The sequence below is a fragment of the Artemia sp. Qi Xiang Cuo genome, chromosome 20, assembly GCF_049724085.1.
Source record: "Artemia sp. Qi Xiang Cuo chromosome 20, ASM4972408v1, whole genome shotgun sequence".
In the NCBI taxonomy this organism is placed as follows: domain Eukaryota; kingdom Metazoa; phylum Arthropoda; class Branchiopoda; order Anostraca; family Artemiidae; genus Artemia; species Artemia sp. Qi Xiang Cuo.
The window spans coordinates 52,627,100-52,652,927 of record NC_142813.1 but is presented as its reverse complement, the minus strand read 5'-3'; the positions used below and the strand labels follow the sequence as shown (position 1 = coordinate 52,652,927).

General features: G+C 35.4%; 1 protein-coding gene across 1 annotated transcript in view; it reads right to left on the bottom strand.

The window, feature by feature from the left end:
• The window catches only part of LOC148940350 (uncharacterized), a 33,448-nt gene extending 7,901 nt beyond the window's left edge, over positions 1 to 25,547 (bottom strand). The window contains exons 1-2 of the mRNA XM_089106146.1: positions 25,472 to 25,547; positions 22,443 to 23,742 (exon numbers count right to left, since the gene is read on the bottom strand). Coding sequence (XP_088962272.1) covers positions 22,940 to 23,742; positions 25,472 to 25,547 — 879 coding nt within the window. The 3' untranslated portion in view covers positions 22,443 to 22,939. The remainder of the gene's footprint in view (positions 1 to 22,442; positions 23,743 to 25,471) is intronic.
• Between the last annotated feature and the right edge of the window lie 281 nt (positions 25,548 to 25,828).

Below are 25,828 nucleotides of genomic sequence, written 5' to 3'. Positions count from 1 at the left end.
GGAAGGGGTGTTAGTTGCCTTCCAATCACTTTCGACTATTAAAAAGGGCACAAGCCATTCTAATTTCCAATTAAATGAGCCCTTTTTAAAGTTTCTACGACAACTTCTTCGATACGAAGTGCCCTGGTCTAAAGGAAAAAAAAGTTATAAATAATATATTGTGCCAACATCGCTCTTATATGCTCCAAGGGCGTAACTTAAAACCCTTGCCCTGAGGGTTGTGGGGGAGTAACCTCCTAAAAAAAAAAAATTATTTTCTATCTGGAAATCAATTACGCTGAACAAAACGGCTATTTCAAAATTTTGATTGGATGTCTTTGGGGGAATGATGGGCGTGGGGGGGGGGCTAGTTGTCCTCCAATCAATTTCGACTGTTAAAAGGACACTAGCAACTCTGATTTCCAATCGAATGAGCCCTTTTCGAAGTTTCTACGACAACTCCTTCGATACGAAGTGCCCTAGTCTAAGACAAAAAAAAAAAAAATAATACATTGTGCCAACATCATTCTTTACTTAGGCAGAGCTACTACGCTGCCTATGATAGTCTTTTCAGGGAGAAAGACTGAGCCTCTTCCGAAATTAAACAACCATCCCTTTCATAAAAACCTTTAATACCTCCTGGGCATAACTTACAACCCTTGCCTCAAATCTCTGGGGTTTGTTTTAACCCCAATAGTCTTGTTATATGATATTTAGACTATTTTGAATAGAATGACCATCTCAAAATTTCTATTAGATGCATCTCGGGACAATGTGACGTGTGTGTAGGGGTGAGACGGTAGTTGCCCTCTGATCACTTTGACTCTTAAAAAGAGCACTGGAGCGCCTGATTATCAATCCAATGAGCCCCGTTAGAAGTTTATATGACCAAAATTTCTATAAAAACCCTATATGTCCCCAGGGCACAACTTACAACACTTGCCCTGAGGGCTGGGGGTATTTGTTATCCTCAAAGACATAATTTCCAGACCTTTCTAATAGGTTTAACAAAATGGCTATATCAAAATTTTGATTGGAAGTGTTTGGGGAAACGACAGGCGTGGAGGGAGACATTTAACCTCTGATCGCTATTGACTAATAAAAAAGGCACTAGTCCTCTCAATTTTGAATCAAATGAACATTTTTTGAATCTTCTAACGCAAAAATTTCTATAAAAACGTCATATGCTCCAAGGGTATAACTTACGACTCTTGTCATGCGAGTTATGGGGGGAGGGTTGTCATCCTTAAAAACACAACTTCCAGAACTTTCAACTACGTTGAACAAAATGGCCATACCAAAATGTTGATCGGAAATGTTGGGCATTACAGGATGTTGATCGGGAAATGATGGGCGTTACGGGGGGGGGGGGGGCAATTCTCCCTTGATTACTTTCAACTATTAAAAAGCGCAATAGCCCTCCCAATTTTCAATCGACAGAGCCCTTTTTGAAGTTTTACGTTTCTAACTTTCTATGACCACGCTATCTATACAAACCTTATTTGCCCCCAGTGTATAACTTACCGCCTTTGCCCTGAGGGCTGTGGGGGGGGGTTGTCATCCTCAAATACATAATTTCCAGAACTTTCAACAACGTTGAAAAAAATGGCTATCTAAAAATTTTGATTGGATGTTTGGGGAAATGGTGGGCGTGAGAGTGGGATTAGTTGCCCTCCAATTACTTTTGACTATTTAAAATGGCACTAGCCCTTTCAATTTCCAACCGAATGCACCCTTTTTCAAGTTTCTACGACAAAGCTTTCAATAAAAACCTTATATGCCCCCATGACATAGCTTGTATTTCAATTTCCAATCGAATAAGCCCTTTTGAGACCTTGTTTCCAAAACTTTCAACTACGGGGAACAAAATGGCTATTCAAAAATTTTGATTGAATGTGTTTAGGGAGAAGGTGGGCGTGAGAGGGGGTTAGTTGCCCTCCAATCACTTTCGACTATTTAAAATGGCAATAGCCCTTTCAATTTCCAACCGAATTGCACCCTTTTTCAAGTTTCTACGACAAAGCTTTCAGTAAAAACCTTATATGCCCCCATGGCATAGCTTTTAACCCTTGCCCTAAGGGCTCTGAGGGGGCTATCCTCCTCATAGACCTAATTTCCAGAATTTTCACTACGATGAACAAAATGGCTATCTCAAAATTTTGATTAGATTCGTTTGGATAAATGGTGGGAGTGAGAGGGGGGTTAGTTGCCCTCCAATCACTTTCGACCATTAAAAAGGGCACTACCCATTTCAATTTACAATCAAATAAGCCATTTGAAGTTTCTACGACAACGCTTTCTATGAAAACCTTTTTTCCCCCAGGGCATAACTTATAACCCTTGCCCTGAGGGCTGTCTGGAGGTTTTTCATCCTCAAAAACCTAATTTCCAGAACTTTCAACTACGTTGAACAAAATGGAAATCTCAAAATTTTTATTGGCTATGTTTGGGCGAAAGGTGGGCATGAGAGAGGGGTTAGTTACCGTCCCATCACCTTATACAATTAAAAAGGTCACTAAGCCTCTAATTTGCAACTAAATTTGTCCTTCTTGAAGTTTATACGACAAAGCTTTTTACAAAAATCTTATATACCCCCAGGTCACAACTTACAACTCTTTTCCTGAGGACTGCGAGGGGAATGTCCTCCTCAAAAACATAATTTTCATAGGAAAATCAACTACGCTGAACAAAATGGCTATCTCAAAATTTTGATTGGATGTGTTTGGGGATATAGTGGGCGTGGGAAGGGTGTTAGCTACCTTCTAATCACTTTCGACTATTAAAAAGGGCACTAGCCATTTCAATTTCCATTCGAATGAGCCCTTTTCGAAGTTTCTACGACAACTTCTTTGATGCGAAGTGCCCTGCTATGGAAAAAAAAAAATCATACATTGTGCCAACATTGCGCTGCCTATGATTAGCCATGTCTTGATTCCTGCAAAATACTTGATTTTAATTCAAAATCAACGAATCCAACGAGCCCATCCGAAGTTTATACGATCACCCTTTCTGTATATACCTATATGCCCAAGGGCATAACTCTTGCCCTGAGGACTGAAAACTAAATACGCTTGAAATATTTTCACCTTTCTTACTTTCTACGACAACTTCTTCGATACGAAGTGCCCTGCTATTGAAAAAAAAAAAAAAAAATCATACATTGTGCCAACATTGCGTTGCCTATTTTGATAGCCATGTCTTGATTCCTGCAAAATACTTGATTTTAATTCAAAATCAACGAATCCAATGAGCCCATCCGAAGTTTATACGATCACCCTTTCTGTATATACCTATATGCCCAAGGGCATAACTCTTGCCCTGAGGACTGAAAACTAAATACGCTTGAAATATTTTCACCTTTCTTACTTTCATAAATGAAAAATTATCAAAACCTTAGCGAAGAAATGTCAGTATGTGTCGATTTAACTGACGATCCACGGTCATTTTTTTTTTCAGTAAAGCGCAAATTGGGTTCTGGTCTTGAGAAGGCATAGGGGTTATCAGCCCTACTCATGTTAATTTTTGCTCATTTTGAGTTTAACTTGGCTATTTATTGCAATTTCTGTTCGTTTTGAGTTTCATTTATTTATCGATAGTGATTTGTGGTAGTTTTGTGCTTGGAAGATTATTTGACTTTATTTTTGCTCATTCTTGGCTTAATAGAACTCTTTACTTTTCCCTGAAAAATCTGTCTTGTGGAAACAGTTTAACTAATAAAACATAAACAGTCAAAGATGTCATAACTGAATAAAGAAAATCATAATTTTTTACAATTTCCAATCCCCAAAAACATAAAAAAGGAATCCAGCATTGACGAAAAAACTACAGTGTAGTAAATAAATGATTAATAATCCAAGTTCAAATTATTTTAGGAGCTAGGTCACAGTATGCCATGGTTTCTTAAATTAAATTCTTTGAAAGTTTGCCAAATTGAAATGTAACTAATCATTGAGCTTTCCATGTCTTGGAGTAGCAAAAAATAGAAAATTTACGAATATGGCAGATAAATTACCCTAGGATAGTAGATCTTTCTCCACTACTCTATGGGAAGGTCACCCCCCAGCTTTTTACATTTTTTACTCCCCTCCCAGATTAAAAAAAACACCGTTTTTGGTATTTCATTGAAATTTTTTTTTAGAAAAATAGACAAATTGCCTACCCCTAGAATGTGGAAAATACATTTGTTCCCTTCCCCCAACATTTAAATTGTCTGAATTGGCACCATTGCCTGTCATACAAGGATGGTTGTTCCTCAAATGACCCTATTTGCCCCAGTGTCAACTAAGCTTTCTAACTCCACTAATAGGCTCTGAGTCTTCATTATTGTCAAACAAAAATCAAAATTCCTGTTACCAGTCTGCTTTTTGCTAGTGCTGAAGTGGTTAGCTTTTCAGGAATTTGTGAATAGGATCTCGTATGTAAATAGCAGGATGTCATTGCAATCAGGTTTTGTGAATTTCCAGAATCAGCGAAGACAGTTATATAAAGTTTTTATTTACACTCTGAAATTAAAAAAATAATCTTAGAACACCTATAGTCTAAAAAACCTAACCGATCTGATATTAATACTGTCATAATTGAAATACAAATGATACTTTCTACAATAAAAAAAATGAATCCAACGTTAAAAAAAAATCCACAGCATAATGAGCGAATCCATTTTTAAATTAATTTAGAAGCTAGATTATAATATGCTACAGTTTGTTGATTATCTCTTTTGCAATTTCGCCAAATTAAAATGCAACTAAATATCGAGGTTTTCGAATAAAGCACACATCGAGGTTTCGAATATAGTCACAAAAAAAGCACAAAAGGATAAGAATACTTATAGAAAGTGACATACTTAAAAAATTATCTCTGATATTGTAAATTAAATTGTACAACTAAATTACAATTAAACAGATTTAGAAATTAGATCTTACTTGGTTGTGGGAGGGCGACTGATGACCAGTGGTCAAAGGAGTGTCTCTTTTATCTTTTTCAGTTTTGTAAAGTTTTCTCCCTTGTAAGGCTAGATAGACATGTCTGAGTTATATAAGTAATTTTAATTTGTCACCATAATGATCTTGTTTACAAATTTCTCATAATCTATTTCTGTTGCTGTACATGACTGCATACTTCGCTTTTTGATTTGCATGTAATTAAACCACCTTTTTTTTCACACTTATTAGCTTTTGCTCCAACCAATTTTCATGGTTTGCTCAACTTTTCGGTTTTTTCTATTCAACTTGTTAGCCTTTCAACTGTTTATTTTTTAGCATATATATCTAATTCACTTTTGCTATTTTAGTGATTAAATAAAAAAATAAAAAAAAACAAGTTTTTTCAACTGAAAGAGGAGCAACATTAAAACTCAAAACGAACAGAAATGGACATGACTTCTTATCTGCAATAGCAGTTCAATTTCTTTCTGTTTGGATTCAACTTCGCGTAATGTCATTCTCAGGTATATACCAATGCTTGATTTCTGCGCAAGAAGGGGGGGGATTCAAAAAGTTAATTATTTTTGTAATTAAAAAAATAAAAAGTAACGGAAGAAAAAGGAACAATTTTGTAAAAATACAATACCTTTGCCGTCTAAAGACCATGTGCTTTTAAATAAACTTCCTTCTCTGTTTTAAATTAAAAAATAATTAACTTTTTGGCATCCCTGCTTTTAATCAAAAAAAAAATTCAAGGTGCTTGAAGCCCTTCCCCCATAGAACTGTGGGGGTTCAAGTCATCCTCAAAGACATCGTTATTAGATCTTTCGACTATGCCGAAAAAAATGGTGTAAAATTTAGTGAAAGTAGGTTTTTCCAGGTTGGAACTATAATTAAATTCTATGGACCTGTCAAAAAGTCCATTTCCTAGATAAAGCCCATTTCCTTGATGACTATATTAATCCTGAATATTTACTATAATTCCTAGAAGTTGACAGACTAAAATATGGCAGTTCTGTCAAATGTCCTGATATGTATCTGCATGTTGTGCTGAATATAAGCTATAAATTTAGATTACTTGAGTCCGTTCGAATTCTGTATCTGTCCTCGTCACATGTACATTTATTGTATTATATGTATAAATAAACAGCTTATACTCTAAACATAAACTTTGTGATGGTTAGAGATTCTAGACATCCTCCACCGGTCGAACCCTGATAATAGGCCAACGCTACCATAAGACTCCAAAGAGACGAAGTCACATTTTACAGAGAAGTAGACAATTCACAGAGAGGTGATCCAAATTTTACAAAGTGATGCTGCAGTTTTTGCCGCAGAGGATTACAGTTCTTACCACTTCAATCTGCGGTTGTTACATATCAAGTTAACAATTTCTTTTGAGGCCCATCCTCTACATTGTCGTCGTATATTTCGACGCCGAATAGATTCTATTGCCGAATAGATTCGGCAATAAAACTGGCTCGTGATCATTTACTCATTGGTGGTCACATGTCTATGGAGAAGACATTACAACGAGTGAGCCGTATCTTCATATTTGATAGAATTAGTGCAAAAGTTCGAGAGTATTGTGAAAACTGTAATTTGTGCTTGCGCAGAAATAAAATGCATGAGAATATCAACACTAGGTTAGGAAAAAATGAAGAGCCAAAATACCCATTCCGTGTATTTTCGGTAGACTCTGCTGGTCCCATGGGGGGCGAATTATGTGGACCTACTGAAAACGGAAATTTTCATATTTTAGTTGGAGTTGACCAGTTTTCAAAATTTTGTATCCTGATAGTTGTGCCAAGGATAACAGCAGAAGATATGTGTAAATTTCTTTGCGAGTCAGTGATAGCATACTTTGGTCTTTTTGAAGTTTTGATCACTGATTCCCACCAATCTTTCCGTTAAAATCTCATTTTACATATGTGTGAAAATTAAAAATTAAACATCATTTTTGTCAATTTATAATCCTCAATCGAATGGGTTATGCGAGAATCGAGTGAAGGTAACAAAATACGTATTAAAAATTTATTGTCAGGATCATCTAAATTCTTGGGGTACTTATTTGTCCTTCTTTCAGAATGTATTAAATTCTACTCTTTCTTCCACAGCTAAATATTCACCACATCACATAATTTTTGGTGGGCAGCCTCTTTCATTTTTGGATATTCAACTCCCAATGCCTTCAATTGACTATTTCGATAATTATGAGGATTATATGGTTAATTTAGTTAGAAATTTATTCACAATTTACAGGATTTGGGATGAACCAATAGGAAAACAGAGAAAATATCAAAGAGTACAATATAATAGAAATACTGTAGAACTACAGTTTTGCGAGAAGGAGACTTAGTTTATGTCCAAGACAAAGCTCAGAATCCAAGGAAAATCAAGCGTTTAACGCTCAAATTTCGTGGACCATATATAATTTAATTTTTTTTTAAAAGATTCCCTATTCTTGGTACAAGAACTTTCAGAGACGTCTGTAAGAAGAACAGTAAACGGTCGTCTGGTAAAGCTTGTAAAGGATTCTGAAACTTTCTTACGTTTGAATCATATTTTCAGGAGAAAATTGATATTATCAAAAAACCTAAAATTGTCACTAGTAAATTAAAACCTAATGACAAAGAGAAAAGCAGCAACGGTTATAGCTTATGTCAACGTCCGGGTGAGAAACTCTTGGTAGTTCAGAATTGTCTTGAGCAACCAGTAATAACAAGTAAATTAATATCGGAGAAATCAAAAATTGTAGAATTGGAGCTAGAGAATTCAAGAGCATCGGTTTACCAGCTTCCAGTGGATACTCCAGTATTAAATTCAGAAATAATGGAGGATAGCTCCGTTTCTAGCGTACAACAAGGGGTTCAAATGGAGCCTAGTCTAGTTAGTATAGAAGTAAAAAAAGGGGAAATAGAGGTTGAAGTAGGCCCGAGTGGAGAATCAAGTAGTTTTAGGAGAAGCAATAGGAAAATAAGTAATAAGCCTCCAGGTAGTATTATAGAGAGTATTAAAACAATTATAGACATAAGTAGAGTAAGGTGGTTATAGAGATTAGTATGTTATTGCAGTATAAACAGTGTTGGGAATTGATGTTGAGTCACAATGAAGACGTAGCTAGGTTATATGCTAATTAACTGGACAGGAGAAAATCTTTCTTTGAAATAGGAAAAACAGAAAGATGGAAATGACAAGCGAAAGCTGTGTGGCAACTTTTCTCAAATGATGTATTTAATTCCTTTTGATATCTTATAAATAGTAAAAGAACCGAATAATTTGTCGAAAAAAAAAGAATTAAAGCTTTGGTAAAAGGAAAGTAAAGGAAAATCTCATTGTGTTTCTGTTGAAGATTATCATTTTTGTTTAAGTGTTCTGTTCAAACTTAAGTTACTTTAAAAGATATTCCGACGATGTGCAGATTTTTCTATTAGGTGTTGCTATGCGAATTTTATGCGAACTTAGCGTGACAATATAAAGTGAAATGAAAGTGCCAATTGGAAAAAATATAATATCTTGTGTCTTGTTGATTCAGTTTTAGTGTCAGTATTTTATTTTAAGTTCTTACTAAGTGTACCTTTGTTTGAGGATATAAAATCGTTTTTTTTTTTAAAAAAAAAAAGATTTTGAAAACCCCGGGGAAAATCTGTAAACTTAGTGAAAGTAGATTTTTCCAGGTTAGAACCTTTAATTAAATTCTAAGGATCTGTCAAAGTCCATTTACTAGATAAAGCCCATTTCCTTGATAACTTTATTAATTCTGAATATTTGCTATAATTACTAGAAGTTGTCAGACTAAAATATGGCAGTTCTGTCAAGTGTCCTGATGTGTATCTGAATGTTGTGCTGAATATAAGCTATCAATTTAGGTTACTTGAGTCAGTTCGAATTCTGTATCTGTCCTCGTCACATGTACATTTACTGTATTATATGTATAAATAAACAGTTTATACTCTAATCATAAACTTTGTGATGGTTAGAGACTCTAGACATCCTCCACCGGTCGAACCCCAGATAATAGGCCAACACTACCATAAGACTCTGCAGTACCGGAACAATTCATCGGCCAATGCAATGCGTTCGGCTTAAAAATGAAGAAATTTGTGGGGGTTGGTTTTGATGGGGCCAGCAACATGTCGGGCTGCCATTCTGGTGCACAGGCAGAAATTAGGAAAAAATATCCGCATGTGATCTACACCCACTGTGCATCGCACAGCTTAAATTTGGCTTTATGTAAAACTAGTACGGTAGGACTTGTTAGGTCAACCTTTGCTACTATACAGCAGATTATGTCATTTTTATCATCCTCACCAAAAAGAACCAATATGTTTGTAGAATCGGTCGCTGTCGTTTTTACTGATAGTACGGTGAGAAAGCTTGTGAAGTTGTGCAAAACGAGATGGGTGGAGCGCCACGATTGCATTTTAGTTTTTATGTCATTGTATTGTGCGATTATTTCCGTACTTGAGGAAATACTTGGGTACTTGAGGAAATACTTGGTAGCATACGGTGCGATACGGAAGTTATTTCAAAAGCGAATGCGTTGGTTTCAACAGCAACTGAATTTAGTTTCATGTTCACGATGGCTATGCTAGATTGTGTAAATGCCATAATGCTCTCTGTCTCTAAGGCGCTGCAAGCCAAAGTTTTAGACTTACTTGAGTGCTGTCAGCATATTAAGCTATGTTCTGATACTTTACTGCAGTCAAAACAAAATAATTTTGAAACAATTTTTCAGAAGGCCTATGAGCTTGCACAAGAGGTAAATGTGGCACCGGCTGTTCCAAGGTCTACCCGCCGAAAGTCCATCAACGAGAATGAGTCCATCAAGGTTTTTTATCGCGAGTCATTGTTCGAACCTTTATTTTGCTTCAATTATTGAAGAATTTGATCAAAGATTTTTGCGCCATCAGGGCGCATCTTTCAAAATCGGAAGGCATTAGCCAGCTAACAGTGAGTCATTAAATATTAATGAATTTGTGAATGCTGTTGCTGTTTACGAGGTATTTCACGGGGGTAGACGTGCGCTCGAATGTGAGTTAGTCCTTTGGAAATAGAAGTGGCTCGGAATGTCTGAAAAACCATCAACTGTTGCTTCGACTCTTGCGTCATGCGATGCAAGATTTTACCCATCCATTCGAAGGCTTTTGACGATTTTTCAGACATAACCAGTGACTACCGCTTCTGCTGAGAGGAGCTTTATTTGTCTTAAGCGATTGAAAACCTATCTGCGGAGCTCCACGGGCGAGGAGCGTCTGAACGGACTAGCTCACATGACCTTGAACCACGATATCCAGGTCGATGCTGACCAAGTTTTTGATCGATTTGCAGCCAAAAAAGACCGGCGGCTGTGACTGTGAGAGGTTAGGTCGTCTTTCGTTGCTCGTTTCTCTAAGAGCAGTTGATTCTGTTTTTTAAACTTTAATTATGCTTCATCCTCTGTGAACAATGTTAATATCAATACATTTCTTGCTTTCATGGCCGCTATAATAGGTAGACTGAGGCCCCCACCCCTCCGAAACCAAATTCTGGGCAATTGTCTTTGATATAATATTATTTTTTATTTATTTGGTTCTCTAAAACAAGGGTCCTATAGGCCAATATAAGGAATAATGCTCTTCTTTTTTTTTATATATTTTCTAAATTCTGCTGCTTCTTGGCAGTTCCAAAGCATCTACTCGCCCAAAATAGAAACTCTCACTGCTTCCAACTTTTTTTTTTAATTATTACTTTTTTGGCAAAATTTTGTCATCCATTCTCAAACAAAAAAAAGTCTACAACTAGAAATACTCATGACAAGTGTGTACTTTTCATTTCTTTACATAGATAGCCCCCCATACACCCCGTCTGAAATCTTGCACTATGATAGATAATTTTCTTGCTCACATGACTGCTATAAAAAGGTAGACTGTTGCCCCCCCCCCAAAAAATAACAACAAAATCCTGGATACGCCACTGGATTCTTAGATAACTCATAATGAAAAAAAAAAACACAGATAGAATTACAAAATTTATGGAAAGATCAGATGGAACAATCATCAAAGGGTATTTAGAAAAATGCACCAATGAAAAAAGCATTTCAATAACTTCTTTAACAGGACAGACCAGGCTAACCTTCAAACTTCTCCAATCAACTCGACCAAAATACCCAGAAAGTGGCTCCATCACTCAGAGAGCAGTACCTTTAATTGAAGAAGTCGGAAATGACAAAACTCTAAAATTATGAATCGCCCCAAGCGTCGACCCCTTGCCAGCAGAAATTTACAAGGCAAGCCCACAACCTGTTGAAGTCCTTCAAATCTACATAGCATAGGCTGGGACACTGAATATGTCCTCCAGAATATATTCCCCACATTAAAGAAACAAGAAAAACGAAATTGTAAAACAAATTTCTTTGTAAAAACGAAATTAGAGACAAACAAGAGCAACAGACAGGGAGGAACCCTGCATGTTTCTGCTTAGGATTGGGACGTACCAACTATGTCCTTACCCTTCATCCTCTTCTTTACCAACATTTCATCAATGGATTGGATTCAGTTTTTTTTTTTATTTCATTACTGCATTTAAATCTAGGCCTACATTATGGCCCTTGCTGTAGGAAACTTGGGCCTAAAAGGGTATTCCAACAACAATAGTTGAGCTATAGAGAGCCTACTATGAGAACACCTGGAAAAGCATACAAATGCAAGGACATTTATAGGAGCCACTTGAGAAAATATCGCTCTCTCTCTCTCCCTCGCCCTTTGCCTGTCTCTCTCTCTCTCTCCCTACCCCTCTCTCTCTCTCTCAGAGAGACCAACTCCAAATGAGTTGGTAAAATTGTGATTTTTCCAATGCTGCCAAAAATTTTTGTTTGGTTAAATAAAAACCATATCTCTCTTTCTCACTCTATCTCTCTGAGAGAGAGAGAGAGAGGGACCAACTCCAAATGAGTTAGTAAAACTGTGATTTTTCCAATGCTGCCGAAAATTTTTGTTTGGTTAGATAAAAACAATAAAAATACTGACATCTCATTTACAGAAATCTTGAACTTGGTTGGTAAACACAACAGTTTTACTGACTCCTTTCTCGATTTTATAGATAGCACCACAGTTTTACATTTGGTTGAATAAAAACATGAAAATACTGGATTGAAATCTAATGAATTCTCAATCTAGGATGGTAAATTCAGTGTTTTTTTGTGACTTCATGGAGAGTGCCAAAATTTTTTATTTGGTTAAATAAATAATATTTTACTTCTTTTTACCAGTTACATCCAGTGTTAAGTTTACGGTTACGCTTTCGGAAAGGCTAGGTGGTTAGTAGGTCATGAGCTGTGAGTGGTAAAAAAAGGTAACAACAATTTATTTTCCAAATTCAAAGATTATATATGCTGGATGATTGATTTCAAGTACAAAGCATGACATTAATGAAATAGCTAACAATGTAAAATGAAATGTTTGGATGCATGAATACATTCAAAACTGATTATTGTGAATTAATCTATGCTTTTTTTCACAAAAACAACAAGCCTAAACGGATTTCAGCAGCCGAGAAGGTTGTTTGCAACCCATTTGCCACATAAGAAACCAAAAGAACCATGGGCGCCCATATGGGGGGGGGGGGACCCCCCCCCCCCCTGGCTGAATGATGTTGCCTTATTTTTATATTTTTGTTCTGAGATTTCTATTATATAGCATTAAAAGTGCCAATTAGATGATGTTTGCCCCCCTGGAATTCAGCTTATGGGCGCCCATGAAAAGAACCAAATATACATTACTTTCGAAAAAAAAATCTGGAGGTCTTAGAAAAGGAAGGCGCAAGCAGAGGTGCTTATGTTTCAAAGCTATGATATACAAGCAATATGTCTGTTATTTGATAAGGTGGCATGCTAAATTTAATTCAAAGCTTATAGAAAGAATCTCTTTGCACAGCACACCTGCAGCAAAACCCCCATAATCCAAAAATATTTGAAATCTTACAGGAACTGTATATATTTTTTAAAGATCAAATGAAATGAGTCATTGCTTAGAAACAATCAGTTTTGAGTGCTGGATCAATACTGAAGCTTGAGAATATGTCAATGACTTGATGGTTGTTCAGGTCAGAGAATTTAACAGTATTGTGGACCAGCTTTGACACTATTTTTAAAGTTCTCAAAGAGCTAATAGAATAGAAAACAGACAAGATAATAAAAGAAAAAGTCCAACTTCTGCATTGCCACATTATCTGCTTTGATTTTATTCACATTTTTATGTTACCTTAAATTGGATTGTCAAGCAAATGAGGAATTATCCTGTAGGTGCTGGTTAGTCAAGATGTTGGGCCAAAGTGGCGGCTGAATCTCATTTTTGAAGCCATGGCTTGGAAGACCAATCTGTCCACAGCTCCCTTGAAGGTCTCCACACTAGGGACTGAGACTGATCCCTTGCTTAGGGAGTTCCAGAGTCCCATGACTCTATTTGGGAAGAAGTTGTTCTGTAGTCTGGCGTTGGCTTGTTTGCAGTACAGCTTCATGGTGTTTCCTCTAGGTCTTACTGACTGGTCAAGTTCAAGCATATTTTGTTACAAGGATTGAGTGTGCATCATTTTGTATGCCATGATGAAGTCCCCACGCTTCCGTCAATAGGAGAGGGTAGGAATCTGTAACTTCTCCAGGCGGGATGGGTAGTCTTGGTTTCTACAATACTCTATTTATTTAGTTGCTTGACTTTGGATACTCTCTAGTTTTTTCTTGTTGCCTTTATTTAATCAGGTTGCCATACACATATCAATTCCAGTTTTGGTCAAACAAGTCCTTTGTATAGCTTTGACATCAGCTTTGGTGACCTTTGCAGAATGTTCTTTTTACAGTTCCCAGGGTCTGGAGCACTTTGGAGACAACTGACTGAGCATATTGGTCCAACTTCAATTCATCATCCACAGGTATACCCAGGTCCTTTCAGCATAGCACGAACCAATCAATTACCCAATACCGTGTATTCTATGCATGAGATACTAGATCTTTCATATTTTTTCTGTCAAAATGATTTGTCCCGCATTTCTTAATGTTGAATTCTAACCACCGGAATTTTACCCAATCAGAGAGTTTGTCTAGGTCAGCTTGTAATAAGGCATGCTCTTTGGTTCTTTTTGCAGGGCTGATGATTTTCAAATCATTGGCATACAGGTTAATTTTATTTTTGGCAGATTGTGGGGCATTGTTGATATAGATGTTAAATAATGTTGGACCAAGGATTGCTCCCTGTGGGACTCCACTTTCTACTAAGTACTATCTGAGTAAAATACCTGACTGTTTTCTCCGTGCACCTTTACACTCTGCTTTCTATCTTTCCGGGATGCTGTCACCCACTCAACAGCAACATGGCTTACCCCAATTGCAATTTTGCCTGTAGTTGATGATGACATACTTTGTCAAATACGTGGGCAAAATCCAGGAGAATGAGGTCTACTGGGAGCTAGGAGCTCTCTGACAAAACTGTATGCATCTATCAGATTGGCATCAATGGATCATCCTGATCCAAATCCGTACTGACTCTATGTAATAATTTTGTTGGAGGTGAGGTGTCTGACAATGGCAGTAGTTACTATTCCTTTCAGAATTTTTCCAATAATGGATGTAATGATAATAAAGCACTAATTTGAAGGGTCTAGTTGGCTGCCACCATTATGGATAGGGGTGATATTAGCATTCTGCCAGTCCTGAGGCACTGTCTTTTTATCAAGGGATTTTTGAAAAGTGCTGCAAGAGGCAAGGCCAATTCTGCATGAACTTCCTTTAATCTCCAAGGGTATATTCTGTCAGGCCCTAAAGATTTGCTCTGGTGCAGGTTTTTCAGTCTAGCCTCAATGTTGTCTTTACTGACAGTATTTGGTGACATTGGTTTATCAACTGCATGCTTAGGTTGGTTGGGAAGTGGATCTCTATCTGGGGTAGGGAAGACCCTTTGGAACTGATTGTTCAGTGATTCAGCTATTTTTTTAGGGCTGGTAATAGATGCTTCATCAACAGAAAGCTCAGTTACTGAGTCTTCTGGGTTTTTGCAGGGAAGCATACTTCCATAATTTCTTCGGATTTGATTTGGAAGCATCTGCAATTACTTCTTCTTGCTCTATTTTAAGTTTTCATGAAAGCTGTCAAGCCTTATTACAGAGTTGCTTTAATCTATCATAATTTACCTGTGTTGCCATATCTTTATATTTCTTCCATTGCTTTTTTTCCTTTTTGATCGCCAGTTTAATATAACATGTGAGAAAAGGAAGAGTTCTTGCCTTACAGATCCACATCATTGTTGTATGTTTGTCACAAGATGATACAAGAATTTCTTTCATTTTACTCCATGATTCAGGAGCATCTGCATTGTCAATGAATGGCCAATCTTTTCTTGATAATTCTTACCAAACTTGGTTGTAATTTGTATATACATATGTCTTGCATACTGACTAAGCAGTGGAACAAACCTGGTTAACGAGCCAAAGACAAGTTCTCACTTAAAGAGCATCCTAGGCATCCACCTGCTTGTTATTCAGAGACATATATATATATATATATATATATATATATATATATATATATATATATATATATATATATATATATATATATATATATATATATATATATATATATATATAACAATGATATTTATTTACCCACCATCTGCAAAAGATTATAGTGGAGCAAGGAAAAATAAAAGGAAAAAACTAAATACACCAATAAAAAGAAACATTTAAGTTATTATTGGAGAAAAACGCCGTCTATTCAGTATCACTTTTATCACAGACTTCTTACGGATTCTAGACCATTCTTTGACAGGATTCATAATTCCAAATTTTTCAAGACGGGAATTTCGGTTCCGCTTGGGAATAAACAATAGAAAGTTTGCGTATCTAAAATAGCATTTATTAATTTTGTCTCTGTTACTTTCGGCAAGTAGATGAGCCGCACCGGCGAGGTAAATAACGTGAGGTTGGCAAACTGAGCGATAAATATAATCAAGTAATTTCCTGTAGTATTGTCCCCAATTTGGAACAACAGTACCGTAAGCACGTTTAATGGCGGTTGTTGTGTGCTTCACAATGGATTTCCTGGTTTTCTGGAACGATTCCGAAATCATTAACCCGAGGTATTTCAACTCTGACACATCAGGGACTGAATATTTTACAAGGGAAACACTATCGCTCTTAGTCGTGTTTAAAGGTAGAAACTCGCACTTTTCAATATTAATAAAAAGTCCGATTGACTGAAATTCGTTTTGCAGTTTGTTTAATTTGTCTTGCAAGTCTATCTTCGATCTGCTGAGAAGAAGAACGCCATCGGCGTAAGCTATATAGGATAAGTCGGTACCGTGAAGTAGAAGAGATGAAGAGATATAGTTCAGAATCTGAGAAATTGCATATTTAAATATGACAGGACTAAGAACACTGCCTTGCCTCACGCCTGTTTTGACTTTAATTGGTTCTGAAACTGTATCTCTCCGTTTGGCAGATACTGTTGAATTTGCGTATCCAAATTTTCTAGTTTTGACGATACTCACACTTACGCTGTTGGGCAATAGAGCGTCAAGAGATTACATATGATTAATACTATCGAACGCTTTCGATATATCAACGGTGCACACATAAAGAGGTGACTTTTTACTCTCTAAATCCAGTAGCACGTTTGCTAGTAATCTATGTGCTTCTGGGCAATCAACACCTTTTTGGAATCTAAGCTGGTTATCTCCAAAAAGTACGGTATCTAGCTCAGGAAAAATAGTATATTCAAATGTTTTACTCAAAATGTCCGATACACTGATAGGTCTGTAAGATTTACAATCATTGGTATTTTTCCCTTTCTTCGCAAACGATGTTATAATTCCTTTTAGGAAACTGTCGGGAACAAAGCCCCTAATGACGCACATTTGGAAAAGAATTTGGAGATGAGAATAAAAGCTATCAGGTAAGCTTTTAAAGTGCATTGTTGAAAGGCCGTCAGTATCTATCCCGTTCTTACCTTTAGATTAGACAGAGCTTTTCTTACGGCGGTTTTAACCTGTTTCAGGGATATAGCAACAACGCAATCCTGTCCTGAAAAACGTCCATGCCAGCTAGTAACCTTCTCATAATATTTTCTCATGGTAAGATATTCGATCCCGTAAACTGACGTGTAATAAGAATTCTAATCATCCATAGAGAAGAACTAGGTGAACTTCCATCAGTTCGGATTATATTTTGCCACGATGTCTTATTTCCGGTGAAATGCTGTCCGATAATGCGGTATTTTTTCAGCTCAGCTTTATATTTTCGTTTAGTTTTCCGTTTCAACTCAAAAACATTCCCATATACAGGTCTTTCACATGCAATCCAAATACTCAGCCACATTTTTTCGGGTTTCTTTGCTATCTGAGGCTCAACAGACTTGAACCATCTCGGTTTTTCTGTGCCAATCTTGACACTCCTAGTAGGGACTGATGTTAATTCGACCACTTTCATGGCATGAACAATCTGATAGCAGTAAGTGTTAAGATTAATCATGCCAGATGCTTCAGGAAAACTGGAGCATAGTAAGTCGAATGGCACTTTGATGCAAGAAAGAATTGAGGAGACAGTGGCCATATACAAATCAGCATCGCATTTATTCCAATTCTTCTTTTGCACCCACCTTCATTAATGTTCTGTGATGGCTGTAGATGAAAAGATAGTCCAAGATAATCGCTAATTGGATCATCTGTGTATATTGTAACGGGAAAATAGTGAATGGATCTGAACAACTGAACATGGTCAATATTGGATGTATGGCCACTAGAATGGATACATGTAAAATGCAAAGACTTCGGCCTGATTTGAAAGAAAGTGGCTAAACTATTTATAAGAATTTCAGAGTGGATATTGTCTTTTTCAGGATCGCAGTTGAAATCACCAGCCATAACCCATTTTCTCCCACTATGCTCGAGAGATTCCAAATGCCACCGAAGGGCATCAGATGCTTTAGAAAACTTTGTCAGCGAGATAGCACTATTATAATTCGTAGGCATATATACATTTATTAACTCAGTACCCATAGCATAAACACAAAAATTATTGTTCTTAATTGACAACTTTGCTGATAACTCTTTCCTTGTATTTGTTGAAAGGCCTCCAGACCGACGCCTTGTCGTCAACTTAGCAAGCTGTCTGAACAGATCGTACGATTTGGATCTATTTAAGATTAATTAAAAAAAACTTTTTTCACAAAATAAGTTTTTCAAAGAAAAGTAAAGAACTCCAATTAAACAAAAAATGAGCCAAAAAAAAAATCAAATAATCTACGAAGCGTGAAACTACCTTAAATAAGCATAGATAAATAAATGAAACCCAAAACGAACAGAAATTACAATAATTAACCGAGTCAAACTCAAAACGAGCAGAAAATAACATAACTTGGGCGCAAAACCCCTATGCCTTCCCAAGGTCAGAACAAAATTTGCACTTTACTGAAAAAATATAAATGTTTTTACTTTTATAACTTTAATAAATCAAATAATATTAACATTTTGATTACTAAATATCAGTATACGTATATTAAACTGACAATGCACATTCATTTGTGATTAATTTTTTTTTAATTAATTTATTGATGCTCATTTGTGGTAGTTTCACGCTTGGTAGATTATTTTATTTTATTTTTGCTCATTTTTTGTTTAATGGAGTTCTTTACTTTTCTTTGAAAAGTAAAGAACTCCATTATATTTTCATGAGATTTTCTTCGATATCTCAAGAGTGAAAGGGTATTAGGTTGAAGTTATTAAGTTGAAGGTTAGGGTATTAATTTGAGGGATGTTCATGTGAGTAAAAAAATACTGCATACATCCTGATCAAGAAAAACACCTGTTACTTTATATAGAGAACGAATAGGAGTACTGAGTGGAAACGTCGAATGCGTGCTGAGGGGAATATTGAACTAAGCCAAATGATACTATGTGCTTTGATGTTGTCAAAACAGCATTTCTGCAGTATTCAAGAATAGTTAGGGGTATGAAGTTGAAAGTTTCATGGCATACATAACAAAATCATAATGTGCATCGAGGTAGTCAAAAGGGGGTATTTCAATATCTTAGGAACGGCTAAATGTATTATGTTAAAACTTTCAGGAGATGCTGAAATAAATCTAAGAACATTATGTACATCCAAGTGGTCAAAAGGGAGGATATTTGATACATCAAATACATCAGTAACAGTATCAAATACACGTATCAACTTAATAAGTACCTCAACTGAAGCTGCAGAACCAAGAAAACTTGGATCAGAAAATGTCTTGTTGTATTGACTCGTAAAGGCCTGCTTTTCTTTTTTTTAAACAATAATTACGACACATTTCTAATGATGAAGAAAAAACCAATCTATTTAAACAAATAAGCACTTAAAGCATAATAGAACATGATTAGATTTTATAATAAAATAGATGATCAATATTCATCTATATTCAAAGTTGTAACAAGATGGCCTTGGTCCTATAGGAGATACGAAATTAAACAGATTTACAATCCATTGATTTGAATAATTTTCCCTCTTAATCATCCCTAATTTTACAGTCCAATTATTGTTAAAATTTTGACCTAAATCCGAATAGCATGATATTTTTATTTTTTTACCCATTAGTTGTCCATGTTTCCACTTTCATTTACTTTCTGTTTTTTTGCCAAAAATTAGCAAGAAAATGATTGTACCTCAAATAAGTTTTCTTATAAAATTCAACCGATGTTAGTATCTAAGGACTGTTTACATTAAAATACTCACTCAGTAGACACAGTATCGGGAATCTACAAGTTTTCCCGATTGGGGATGTTGGACGTTTCGGCACCACAAAAAATTTTACGGTTCTGCAACTGATTGTATATTTAGATTTGAAGATGGCTCTTAAACGGTGTGTATGGGTGACAGAAGCTTTCATTATAATAAACGAACAAATTGATGACAAAGGAGATATCGATAAAACTTGTTTAATTTAGTTGAAGTTTTTTTTTAAATTTAAGTTATGATCTTTTTGCAATTGGTACCGCCACCACAGACGTCATATTTCTTGCTGTTACATTCTGTATATCAACAACTGTAAATTGATTGATTGGCGTGAGCCCTTCTCAGTTATTCTACTTATGAATTAAAATGTTGAATTGTAATCTCAATTTCGGATAAAATCTACATCACCCCATAGCTTCCTTATTTCAGCTTTGGTTTACCTGAAGGTGGTTCAGAGGTTAATTCCCCCTTTCTATATTTATCTGAAGGCTAAATAATAATTAGACAATTTGTATATTAAAATAGACTCCTTTAGGCATCTGCACTATCCCATCTACATTATGACCCACATCACTTCATTTACAATAGGTAATACCCAATCACTTATTACTAAACAAAATTTCACTACTAAAGCTTACTAGTTTTGCTCACTACTTTACTATTAAAGCTTTCTACTACTACTGCTACAAAAGCTTAGGTTACTATAATTAATTCTACAGCTACTACTACTGCTACTGCTATTAAAAACAGGATATTAATAAGAACTCTTTGGGATATACAGAAGCTATGTGGAACTAAATCGTAACACCTTATGCCCACACAGGTTGTCAAGCGGACGTATCAGAAATGCTCCAGGAATGGCTGATGGTAGGTATTAAGCTGAAAATTTCAGCGTGTTTTGAAGGGGATGTTGAAAAAACCAAAGGTGCTATGTGTATACTGCTATAAATATTGCTACTGCGCAAGCTAAGGGTATTAAGGTGAAGCTTTTAAGGATAATTAGGCGGATGTTGAACTAAATAAAAAGTAAAAACTATGAGCATGTGGACTTTCAAAAAGTTGAAAAATTTTCAACTTTCAAAAATTTGACAAAGCAATATGTGAAGAACAACTTATATTATTAATTTAGACCTTTAAGGGTAACTTATGGGGGATTTCAGCAATATAATAGGCAGCACCACTCAATTATAGCTCGAAATATCATTGAAACTTTTAAAGGAGCTAATTCAAATCAAAATTCAAAGTTCTGGGATCCGTGCAGGTTTCGGGATTCGGTATTTGGCTCCGGCTATTTGGAATGATATCCCAGTTGGCGTTCGGGAAGATTAACACATTCGGTCGTTTAAAGTAAAAATAAAAAAACATTTATTGGGAGAGGGGAGGTAATTTATTATTATTGTCATCAATAATGTCTTAATTTTTTTTCTTTTCTTCATAGTTTTTGGTATTATTGTTTAAATTGAGAGAGTGTTCAGGTCTTTTTTCAGGTCTTTTTTTTTTTTTTTTTTGATAATTATAATTTTTATAGGTTTAGAATTAGATGATTTCAGCCGTCTTTCATCAGGCTTTTTGAGCCTTCCCCGGGCGGTTGCTTGTATATAGTTTATTTTGTAATTAGTAGTAAATAAAGCAAGTCAAGTCAAGTCTGGTGCCCTTTTTAAGAGTAAAAAGAGGTTGGAGGGCAAGCAGCCTTTCTCCCAAGCCCATTCATCTTTAAAACGCAACCAGTCAAAATTATGAGAGAGCTATTTTGTTCAGCATAGTAGAAAGGTCCAGCAACTATGTCTTTAGGGATATTAGGCACTTCAACCCTCAGCAATTATGCAACTATCCCATTATGCTTTAAATTAAATCAAAAGGCATTTTGTTTATGGTTGCCAAGAAGACACCTCAGCAATATATCGAGAGCGACTCAGCAATATATTGAGATTAAGTTGAAACCTTTGGAGATGCAACTATAACTATTTCTGTTCTTACAATTTAAATAAATGAAAAGAGTGTAAGTGTATCCAGGTTGTCAAAGGGCGTAGATAGTATCTTTTCGGAAAGACACTAATTTTTATATTTCACGTCAACTTCAGAAGCTCTAAAATTAAATTTAAAAATACCGTTGGTGTCAGGATTAAAAATTGCTGAAAAAGTTTCTCCAACAAACAAATAGCAACTTTTACTATGGATTCTTATAAAGAATAACTGAAAAAACGTAAAATATCATTTTTTCTATGAAAAAGAATAGGTCAATAAAAAACAAACAGAAACTAATTAAAAAAAACTTTTTCCACAAAATAAGGGTTTCAAAGAAAAGTAAAGAGCTCCATTAAGCCAAGAATGAGCAAAAATAAAGTAAAAGGTTCCAAGTGTAAAACTACCACAAATCACTATCAATTAATAATGAAACTCAAAAGGAACAGAAATTACGATAAATAGCCAAGTCAAACTCAAAACGAAAAAAAATAAATATGAATAGGGCTGGTAGCCCCAGAGCCTTCTCAAGACCAGAACAGAATTTGCACTTTACTGAAAACAAAATACGTATGAAATGCTTTCACTTTTCTTACTTTCATAAATAAAAAATCATCAAAACTTATCAAATATCAGTATAGCTTTTATGTCAATTAAACTGACAATCCATGGTCATTTGTTTTTTTATCGCTGTTTTTTTTAGTAAAGTGCAAATTGTGTCCTGGTCTTGAGAAGGCATGGGGGTTATACGACCTACTCATGTTAATTTTTGCTCGTTTTGAGTTTGATTCGGCTATTTATTGTAATTTCCGTTCGTTTTGAGTTTCACTTTGAGTTTCTCACCTGTACAAACTCTTTCTGCGTGTTCAAATAGTCCAGTCAAGGCAAGCACTTCTTGGACAAATTATCTTTTGAATAGCTTCTCACCTGTATAAACTCTTCGGAGCTCATTCAAAAATCTTGATGTAGACAAGCATTTCTTACATACATCACATTTGTTACAATCAAGCAAATATGTGTCACTACTTTCCACAGGATGATGGTGAATTTGCCTAAAAAAACTAAATACATGAAAAAGCATTTGAAAAAGAAACTAATTCGATGTATTACTAATTGGTTGTGAGAATAATAGCCACAAACCAATGAGGATACAACTAGTGTTACAAAAATTTTCATAAACTTCAGTATGCACTTTTTGATGGCTGTGAAAATTGCTAAAATCACAAAAGTTTTTTACATACATCACGTATGAAAGATTTCTCACCTGTATACAGTCTTTAATGTATATTCGAACTGTAAGCTTGCGAAAAACACTTCTCACATACATAACATTTAATTGGCTACTGTTCTGTGTGCACTCTCTGGTGCCTGTTCAAGCTGCCTAGATCAGAATAGCATAATTTACATACATCACATTTAAACGGTTTTTCACCTGTATGCACTCTTTTATGTATATTCAAACTGTAATTTTGCGAAAAACACTTCTCACAAACATTACACTTAAACGGCTTTTCACCACTATGCATTCTTTTATGTGTTTTCAAATGCGCAGGTTGAGAAAAGTTCTTGTCACAAACATCACACTTAAACGGTTTCTCACCCGTGTGCACTCTTTGGTGGGTGTTCAAATGTGATGCTTGAGAAAAGGTTTTATCACAAACATCATATTTAAACGGCTTCTCACCCATGTGCACTTTATGATGGGTGTTCAAACCTGTTGCTTGCGAAAAGTTTTGGTCACAAACATCACACCTAAACGGCTTTTCAGCCGTGTGAATTCTCTTATGGGTGTTCAAATTTTGTGCCCATGAAAAGTTTTTATTACAAACATTACACTTAAACGGTTTCTCACCTGTATGCACTCTTTGGTGCCAGTTCAAATCACGCATTACAGAAAAGGTCTTGTCACATACCTCATATTCATATATCTTTTTCTTTTGATGAGTTCTTTCATATCTTTTCAATTTTTTATCCTTTTTACTTTGGAGGTAACTTTTCAAACCTGTTTTCTGATTTTCTAAGCCTTTTCCTTCAAATTCTGATGCACACGAAATTAAGAAACCACTTGTGGATGGATTCTTGTAAACAACTAGTGACGTATTTCTAAGTAAGTGAAGTCCAGGCACGTGTGGTGAAAAGTGACCTAAAAGTTTAAAAGTCTACAGAGTTAACCAAATAACACGAAAAATAAAAACTCTTAAAACTGAAAACAAATACATATCTTTCAAAATGTTTTGAAAACTTACAGTTAAAAACAGAAAAAAACAGTATATCTTTTTATAGGTTTTAACAACTAATTTTATTTTCGATCCCTCTTCTCTCGGTTCAGTAAAGTATAATTTATGTTCAAGCAGTGGTAGTAGCAACGGGTGATGGTAACTCTAGTACGCATATAGTACCGTCTGGTGCGTTAAACACACCCTGGTAGTTCCAGAATAACAATTTATGCCCTTCCTGAGATACTAGTAGGAGAAGGGGTACCAGCCCTGGGCGAAAAACAGGGCGAACGAAATCATACGCCTATTTCTAGACTAATCAGGGAGCTAGATTACTATCGGGAAGATGTGACATCACTTGACCTCCAATCCTGAATTATCCTGAAATATCCTGAATTATCCTGAATTTATCCTGAATTTATTTAACAGGATGTTGTCGAAAAGAACCTACGTATTATCTGTTTGTTATGGTTTCACACATTATAAGTTGTTTTTGCATCTCGTCCACAATTGATTGCATTATTAGCGGTATCTAATACTGATAAAAAGTTAGATCATTTTCATAGGGGTTAAACAAAGCTTATTAATTGTATTGTATGAAGGGTATAATACATATCTTTAAATATATTTTAACAACTAATTTTATTTTCGATCCCTCTTCTCTCCCTCATAATGATAATTATATTAGCTTTTAAAATTAGTTATTCTAATGCAACGAAAGAGTGAAAAAGAAATCTTAAACGATCAAAAATTACACTGTGTTGTAAATCAAACCATAAGTGATGGAAAGGAAATATTACAACAAATATTAGTAATAATTTTAAATAAAATAATAAGAGATAATATAACACACATAATTTGTTGGGGGTAAATTTTTAGGGTAGCCGCAAAACTTTGGATAAAAAAAAAAAAACGACGAGAGTCACGTTTTCCTCAGGTCTTACAAATACCTCTTCAAAATGGATAAATGCTTTAAAGGTAAGACTGTGAGAGTACCGAAAATTATCAATGTAAAAGAGATTTTAAAGTACAAAAGGGGGCAGTTATCATTTGACGAATACAAACGGATTTAGGAAGCGGTTTTTACCTTGAGTAAACAAAATTTGAATAGCAGGGTTTCAAGTTATCATCTGATTTTAGAAGACAAATCACAAAAAAAAGGTACAAAGCTGGCGAACAAGAATAATTTTGTTTTACTGTCACTATTAGCCTTTAGTCACGTTGAGGACGGAGTAAAAAAAAAAAATTAATTGAAGAAACGACATCAGGGCAATTGATAGAACATCGACAAGAAAGAGTACGATTATTCAGGGTATTTGCACAAGAGATGCTAAAAATTGCTATAAGCAATAGCCTAAGCACAGCCAAGGGTATTAAGTTGAAACTATTAGAACTTGTTGAAAGGGTTGCTTCGAAATAATGTAAGAGAAGAGAGCTGCAAATCTGACAATTCAGATTCGTATATCTGAGGTGTAGAGCTTAACATGGAGAAAAGGTGGGGGGCTATTCTCTGGGTATAACAAAACATACGAGGGTGCTATGGTGAAACTTCATGACATTTTGAACGAAATACCTAATTTTAATCTAACAGTTTTGCACGAAGGGTTGGAAAAAGAGGGTTTGGGAGGGAAACGGGATGGCATCAGGCTCATTTACTCGAATAAAAAGCACCAGAAGTTTCAATTTTCACCTGATGACCACCTTCGACAGTTTCTAAGAAAAATCTTTCCATGCTGAGAGTGATTAATAAAATGAAACCCTATTGCTCTTTACTTATATCGCGTTTCAGAAATTTTATTGAAAATCGCCATCAATTTCATCATTTTGACGCGAAATTTAAAGAGAATTAATTGAAATGTGATAAAAGGATTTATTTTGGTCCACAAAAATTTAACACTTTGAATAAAAAGAAACAACACACCCTATGGAAATAAAAATATTTATATCATTAAGTTGCAACAAAACGTACTAGGTAAGCCACTTTTCATACTAATTCCCTACATAACATGATCA